Below are 8,519 nucleotides of genomic sequence, written 5' to 3' on the forward strand. Positions count from 1 at the left end.
ATCAGCTTCACTATCTGGAACAAGAAATACAAATGCAACCCTCCTCCCCTACCTTGGCCAAATGGGTCTCCGAGGCTAGAGACATCCTTGAAAAACATAAATAGGTCAAAATAAGAGGTGCCTTCATCAGAGCCTGTAATCACTGGCTCAAATTTAAAGATAAAGGCTCCAAAATTTTCTTTAATCTTCTTAAACAAAAACAAACCAGAGAGAAAATCGACAGAATAACGGTAGAAGATAAGAAACTCCTAAATATCAATGATATCAAAGATGCCTTCGAAGTGTTTTACAAGACTCTGTTTACCTGAGAGGATGATGAAGCCTTGAAAGATGCTCGAATTAAATGTAGTACCATTATTCCAAATAGAATCTCTGAGGATGAAGCTCTCCTCCTCAAAGCTAGGATCTCCATGCAAGAAATTGATGATGCCATTAAGGCTCTCAAGGATAATAAGACCCCAGGCCCCGATGGACTTCCTACTAAGTTCTACAAAACTAACATTGATTGGATTACTAATGACCTCTATGGTATTTACAATGAAGCACTTGACATTGGCACCCTAGGGGAGTTCATCAATATGGGTATTGTTAAACTTATCCCAAAAGATGGGGATAAAGACCTCATTCAAAACTGGAGGCGAATTACCCTCCTCAATGTCTCCTACAAAATCTTATCCAAAGCCTTAGCCTCCCGCCTTGAGAAGAACCTTCCCAAGTTCATCTACTCTACCCAAACTGGATTCATTAAAGGCAGGTATATCTTGGAGAATCTTGTAACTAGCTGGGAATCCATGGAATGGGTCGGAACCTCGAACCAAGACTCAGCCATGTGCCTTGTCGACTTTGAGAAAGCCTATGATAGGGTGGAATGGGACTTCATCCTCATGATGCTCAAAGCCTTTGGCTTCCCTAGCAAATTTTGTGATTATGTTCAAATCCTCCTCAAAGATGTATCTGCCCTGATCGAAGTCAATGGGACTCTTTCCCAGCCTATTCCTCTTTCTAGATAAATTAGGCAGGGTTGCCCCCTTGCCCCTGCTCTGTTTGTCATTACATCAGATGCCCTATACTATCTCCTTAGAGATGACACCCTATCCCCTAGAGTCCATTGCATTAAGATGTCAGACAACTCTGAATTGCTCAACATTCAGTTTACCGATGATACCTCGCCGTTCCTAGAGCTCTCTAGGCATAATATCGGTTCCCTCAATCAAAAACTTCACACCTTTGGTAGAGCATCTGGTGCCGAGATTTCCAGCTCCAAATCCATTCTACTTGGGTGGGAAGATAAACCTCCAAACTAGCGTCAGCAGTTTGGATATGCATGGGGAGGACCTAACAAGATAGTTAGATACCTCGATATCGCCTTCTCTATATCTCCCTCTCTCGAAGACATGTGGAGCTGGGTCAAAGAAAAAATAGATAGAAAGCTCAACAAGTGGGACAATAGGGTCCTCTCCCTAGTTGGCAGGACTCAAGTCTGGCAGAAAATCCTCTCCTCCTATAGTATTTACTATTCCTTTGTTTGGATGTTCAACAACTACCATGTGTTTGAAATCCAAAAGGCTATCAGATGATTCCTATGGTCTGATGGCAAGGGAAAAAGGAAAGCTCACACGGTCAAATGGACATGGTGCCACTTAGACAAAAAACTTGGTGGGTTGGGCCTTAAGGATCTTAGACTGCAAGGAATCTGCCTCGCAGAAATGGATATTCCACGCACTAGAAGGTCAAGAACCTTGGAAGATTCTCATTAGAAATAACATACAAAATGGTGTTCCCAAGACTACCAAATCCTGGAAAGCCCTCCCGCTCAGTGACTTGATTGCAGGCTGTTTCTCTTTGTCTATCCAAGGCACCTGGGTGTTTAAATCCATCTGGAAAGTCTGGGAGCATGTGCGTAGACTTATTGACAACTCTAGCATTGACTATAATAGTACCCTCCATGGTGAAAGGTCAATATGGTGGAACCTATATCATAACTCTAAACCTCTTGCCTTAACCCAAGGATGCTCTACTAAGTACTGGCACAATAAAGGAATTAAGTATCTTATGGATATCCTAGAACATGATAATCTTATCAACTGGGAGAGTCCTAGCAATAAGTATGATCTCCCTGCCTCTCATAAGAGGACCTACAACATGATTAAAAATGCATGCACTCCCTTTAATCTCCCTAGGAACACGCATGTACATGCTCATAGTCCTATGGAAGGATGGCTCCACCCTCCCAAAGATCAAAGCCAAATCTATTTATAACTTGCTCAACAATGACACCTTGGTGATCGATCATATTAATACTCTATGGTATGTTGACCATAACCCCCACGCATGGCAGAAAACCTTTGAGAAGTTATCACGATCCCCCATCCCCCCTAAGATCAAATGCTTCAGGTAGCAACTTATACTGGATAGACTACCTACTAGGAATAAATCGGCTGCCTACAACCTATGCTCTGTTTGCAGGAAACTTGAGACTGCATGCCACAGTTTCTTTGACTACCCTTTTGCTAGAGAAATTTGGTTAATGTTTGGAATCTCTATCACAAAACATGCATGTACTCTTGATATAATTACTATTTTTATTCATGGACTTAAGAAGGATGCTAACCTAGTTTGGCAAATTCTATCTTCCTTCATACTCTAGTTTATTTGGAAACTTAGGAATGAGGAGAAGTTTCAAGGTAATGAAAGGGAACTTACTGGTTTTTTTAAAAAACTCACACATTACAAAATTGTTGTATAGGTTTTCTTTCTAATGAACGTTGAAAGGAACGAATTGTTGTGATTCCTCAAAGATGGCAGAGCAACCATGTTTGTCTATGAGATGCAAGACGGCTATGAATGGGCTAGGCTCGTAGAGAACCAAACCTCCTTTGATAATGCAGTGAAGAAACTGATCAAGGAACTACAGGACAACAGGCCTCCACCCTTCAACAAGATAGAGATGTGCTCCTAGATCCTGGAGAGAAAGAAGGTGGTCTGGATGGAAGGAGCACAAGGCTGGACCACATGGCTGGAGGATCAGGATGAGGTTCTGCAGTAGTCCCTTTTGATAATAAATTCTATATACTCTTCAGTGTCCCCCTTTTTTTGTTGTGACAGGAGATATTTGTATATGCTACTTGCTTAGTCTCTCTGGTTTCACAGTTTGGTGGTTGAAGCTCTGCCTCCCGTAATCTCTTTTGTATAAACTCTTTGATTATCGATCTCTTGATTTCTAATACAAAAAAAAATAATATAAGAATTAATAAATAATATTAAATCACTTGTTCATTCTTAGATGTCATTCGTTACTACATCAATTCTTAATCGTATTAAAACATTACTTATCACAAAATACAGGCTAGCACGTGAGAAAACAAATAATAAATGTTTGACAAATAAATAGAAGTTGGATTATCTAGAAGCATCAATAAGTATTAAGAAATATTCTCATTCAAAAGGCAAGTTAAAAATTTCCAGTCAACATTAGACTTTTATTTTAAAAAAGGCACTATGTTTATTATTCTATATTTATTTATAAACAGTTTGTTTGACTTGTTAGTAGTATTGCTTTAAGTCTGCTGTGCCCACATGGCTACTTACGAATTTTGTCCTTCAAAACTAGAACTCAAAAACTAATTCGACTTGGAATCCAAAGCTTGCCTTTTTCTTTCCGCGTGACCACATGTTCAATTGAATTAAATTGTTTCCCCTTGTTGTGCCTACAGTAATGGCAGGAAAAGAAGCAGAAGCCATTGTCAAAGTGAGGAAAACGTCTATGGTAAGGCCGGCCACCCGAACTGCCACACAGACCATGTTCCTCTCCAATCTTGATCATGGTTGGTTACCCTTCAACAATGTTCAAAGGCTTTTCTTCTATACACAGTCTCCTTTGAACGAATATTCTTCATTAATACAAGGCATAAAGAAAAGCCTCTCCTCAGTTTTAGTACATTTCTACCCTCTGGCTGGTCGATTGAAGAAGGGAGAATCTGGCAGAACGGAGGTTGATTGCAATGACGAAGGTGTGGAATTTAGGGAGGCATCAATTAATATACCCTTCCAAGAATTAGAAAAAGATGGGTTTCAGCGTAAGGCCTTCTTCCCAAAACTTGTTCACGACGTCGATCTATCTGTCGATGAAAATTACAGTAGACCGCTTCTGCTAATACAGGTATTTAAAAAACCCTTTTCTATTTTATGTCAGTTGTGTAGCCCTTATCAAATCTCTTTTCTATTAAAACTCATTGGGTATTTTAGGTTACAGCTTTTGAGGAAGGCGGGATATGCATCGGAACCACCTTTCATCATGTAATAGCAGATGGAAATTCGTTCTGGCATTTCCTGACATCGTGGGCAGAGTGTAGCAGAGGCCTTCCCCTTGTCAAACCTCCTCAGCACTCCAGAACAATTTTCAAACGAGATAACAAGAGTCCCCTTTCTATTTCCTACAAAGCCCATGAGATAATAAGCCATGGAATTACAGGGGCCAAGATTTTCAAGTTTGTACCTGACAATTCACAGTCAGACAACATAAAGACATGTACTACCGGGGAAGTGGACACGCCCAAAGGGGACCTCCAGAAATGGGTCGATCTCAAAAAGAAAACGGAAGTGATATATTCAACGTTTTGCTTTACTGAGGACAAAATACAATACCTGAAACAACGAAGCGGTGCTTCGACTTCTTTTGTTGCAGTGGCTGCACAATTTTGGAGATGTGTGATGAGAGCTCGCGAGGTGCCGAAGGAAGAAGCCGTTTACTTCTTATTGCTGTGTGATTGCAGGGGTCGTGTTAAGCGGCCTCTAACTCCAGATTATTTTGGAAATTGCTTGTCTGTAGGCTTGGCGCAGACAACAGCCAACACACTCGTCAATTCCGACATCTCCTTCGCTGCGGGTGTTATCCAGCAAGTCATTGATTCCTGCACTTCCCAAGAGCAGATTAATTATCTGATCGACTGGGCGGGATATCCTGATAGAAATTTTGTAAAGTTAGTTACAGAAGCCGGGTGGAAATACGGAACCAACGCAGTTAGCTCTCCAAGATTTCCATTGTACGGGATGGATTTTGGATGGGGGAAGCCTTCGGATGTGCAGACTGCAACAATGAACGAAATTGGAACCATGTTCTTGTCATGCGCAAAGGATGGAGGAAAAAGTATTTTGGTCTCCACTTGCCTTCCTCAACACCAAATGGAAATCCTACACCTCCTTCTCTCTGTTTCAGTTGATTGACTTCACCCAACATGGTACAATCTGTGGGCGACAATGCGTTCCATGGGTTTGACATGTAACTTACGTCGTTGAACTTTGGGATGTGATTTCCTGGCTGTCCACACCAGAGAAAGAGGAACAAGTAAAACATTGACTCCGCAGCTTTGGTTTAATATTTCAGGCATTAATATATGTTTAATATTTCAGGCATTGATTTATTTTGTTACTAGCAGTACTATTGTAAGTAGATAGGTATATTTTCATTGTTATTATAGCAGCGCTATTGTACTTTTATAATCTGATTTGTTCTAAGAAGTAATTTGTTCTTTCTTATTCGACAATCTGTTGGTTACCTTCCTTATGTAATTTTTTTTTTGCTTGATTTCAATAGATTAAAAAAAGGAGTAACAAGGGGTGTATGCAGATGAAATGTATAATATGGCATGGACCAGACCTAAATTAAAGAATAAAGTTTGATGCTATTAACTTCTTTTTTTAGCAAAATGTTAGACTTAGAATTGAATCTATATATGTCACATTAGAAATAAGAATTGGAGACATATACATATGTATGTATGTAGGTAGATACCAATTTGTATGAATGTGCAAAGGTTATTAATGTGAACACTTTTATAATATATATGATGCATATGTTGCTGTAAAATTAGAGTGACTATAAAATTTAAGTATGTTGTAGATTGAGAATTATTATCCCAATGACCTTATTTTGTTTAATCTATTTCAGTGTTGGGTTTTCTCCTACAAGATCTCCATACATAAATACTTGTGTTGTTTGTAATATTCTAGCATCATGCAATTTATTACTTTATAAATATGTTAATATTTAAATTATGTATATATTGTTGAATTTTAACTAAATATACTATCCTAAAAATGTGTTCTAATTAGATAAAGTGAGAGAGGTCCTGAACCCTTACAAAGTAGTTGAACGATGAAAGAGAGAGGTCTCTTGAGCTGTGAGAAAATCGATCATTAAGAACCAACACCTATAACAAAAAAACTAGAACCAGGAAAAACAAAGAGTCCTAATAAAAGAGGGAAAAACTCCTTAAGATTTTATATTAAATAAATTTTAGTTATTTTCATGGTGTCTAAATTGTTAGAGCACATACACAAGCATGTGTAGTAATCAACCCCTATAATGGTTGTACGGTCGTAATAGGTGTATAACTAGAATCAAATAAATTTTTAAAAATATTTTGTGATTGATTAGAGAAAAAATAAATCTATGTGAAGAATGTTAGGCCTAATATTTATAGATTTCATGGTCAAACATCAAATTATGAAAGTTGAAGATGGGCGATCTTTTTGTGAAAAGAATAAGTGGACTATAGTAGCTTCTTATGCTAAACCATAAGGTATTTCTAATCAAGAATGTGTAAAAATGCATACAGGTAATAGGAGTATTAGTTGGTTTTTTCTATTAGCTTCTCCACACACACACACGCACACACACACACACACGTGGAAGAAGTTAAGTGCACTATATTAATTTATTAACTTGGGTAATTAATAATGTTTCATGAAAAATGTTATATTGTCAAAAATGAGGGGGAGACATTATGAAGCTAGTTAATTTTAAAATTATTTCAATATGATATTAGTTAAACTTGAACTAGTGATTAAAGCTAAAAGAAGAAGATAAATGCACTATATTAGTTTATTCCTAACTAGATTCGTGTGATAACCTTGTGATGACAATAAGAAATAATGGTACAACAATTAAATTAGAAAATATTATTAATATTTTACTACCTTAATAAAATACAATAAGGTCCATGGATGATAAATATGTTTGTTCCCTTGTTGTAATAGGTGGGTAAAAAGAGAATAAATGTATGAAGAAAATAATATGTAAGAACTCAAATATTAATTATAGATCACAATATTAAAGTAACTTTAATATACAATACTTTAATTGTGGCAATAAATTGTAAACAAAGGAGTACCAATCCAATAAAAAGGATTAATTACCTAGTAAGTCCTTTGGTACTAATGAATATAATAAATGAAGAATTTTTCTCTACCAATAGGTTTGGTAATTTTAAATCTTTATTGTTGACCAATATTTTTATTGATAGAATAAATAATTTGAATATAAAGAAAGAGTTTTAATTTCACACACACAATGTTGAAAATTCATCATCAGATAATGACATGCCATATTAACTTTCAACAAAGCATGTGGAAAAGCTCTTTGCATCCTATGTCGGGATCAAATTAGCAAAAGAGAAAGGTTTGAGAAGGGGCTGGTTGGAGTGTGACTCCCTACACATCATTAAATGTTTAATGGGTTGTTCCTCCCCTAGTTGGTCAATCAAAGATATTATTGAAGATAGACTAATGCTTCTCATGGACTTTAATGAAATTAAAATTTCACATGTTTACCATGAAGGTAATAAGGTTCTAGATAATTTGGCCAACATTGGGGTCGGATTGCCAAGTTCGAAAGTTTGGAACATTTATGATCGGATAGTAGTGGATCTTCTTACCTTACTCCATAATGATTATAATGCATGTGAAGCTCAAGGGGTTTTTTAAAGTGACGGAGAATGACATCTTCCAAGGTGTCCTTGGCAGGACATCTTTTATGTGGGGAAAGCTGAAATTTTTGGTGCCTTTTTTAATTATTTCTATCTGGTTTAGCTCGGCTCTATTTGTGTTGCAGGTTGTTGAGAATTGGGATTTTTGTAAGATGGGCAGAGACAAGAACTATTTGGAGCCCATAGTCTATGAAAAATGGCAAAATAAGGAAGCACTATGGAAAGAACTTTCGGCAGGAGGTTTGACTAGTTATATCAAGACGCTTCAAGGTGCAGATGCCCTTGCTACTAAGGACTTTGTTCATGGATGGAAGGATGGTGTGCCTTGTGTCTATGGTATGAAGCTAGAAACTAATGAGGAGTTGCTAGCTAAGGTGTCCAACACTTTGATTGAAGGAAACAAATTCTATAGGAATAAGAAATGTTCAACAATTGTGATGCAAATGTTGGATATTAGAATTGTTGGAGTGTGTTGTTGTCATTGATGTCAACAGATTCCTGTATTGCAGATAATTGGTTTGTTGTAGAGAGCTGGTTTGGGTGATCTATTGCAGATGTGCTAATGCAGATTAATGGGTTTTGAAATACCTATCTCTAGTTGACTCAGTATGAGTTTCAGTGTTCTAAAAGGTGTTTGACCGAGTTATGTGATCCAGTGTGATGGTTGGTTTTTCTGTTAGTTCTACATTGTAGAGTTGTGATTTCTGGATTGTATTGCTCCAGAATTGATTCCTTATGTTTTGTGGATTTTGG

General features: G+C 37.3%; 1 protein-coding gene across 1 annotated transcript; it reads left to right on the forward strand.

Annotated features, from left to right (window-relative positions):
* The first annotated feature begins 3,730 nt into the window (after positions 1-3,730).
* Positions 3,731-5,439, forward strand: LOC131045460 (hydroxycinnamoyltransferase-like). The gene is made up of 2 exons (XM_057979042.1): positions 3,731-4,159; positions 4,246-5,439. The coding sequence occupies exons 1-2, from the start codon at positions 3,764-3,766 to the stop codon at positions 5,221-5,223; spliced, it is 1,374 nt and encodes a 457-aa protein (XP_057835025.1). The 5' UTR covers positions 3,731-3,763; the 3' UTR covers positions 5,224-5,439.
* Positions 5,440-8,519: the final 3,080 nt, after the last annotated feature.

This window comes from Cryptomeria japonica, chromosome 7 (genome assembly GCF_030272615.1).
Source record: "Cryptomeria japonica chromosome 7, Sugi_1.0, whole genome shotgun sequence".
NCBI classification, from domain to species: Eukaryota; Viridiplantae; Streptophyta; class Pinopsida; order Cupressales; family Cupressaceae; genus Cryptomeria; species Cryptomeria japonica.

Coding starts and splice junctions, on each gene's coding strand:
- LOC131045460 (XM_057979042.1), top strand. CDS start 3,764: ATGGTAAGGCCGGCCACCCGAACTGCCACACAGACCATGTTCCTCTCC. Junction 4,160..4,245: donor GACCGCTTCTGCTAATACAG/GTATTTAAAAAA, acceptor TGGGTATTTTAG/GTTACAGCTTTTGAGGAAGG.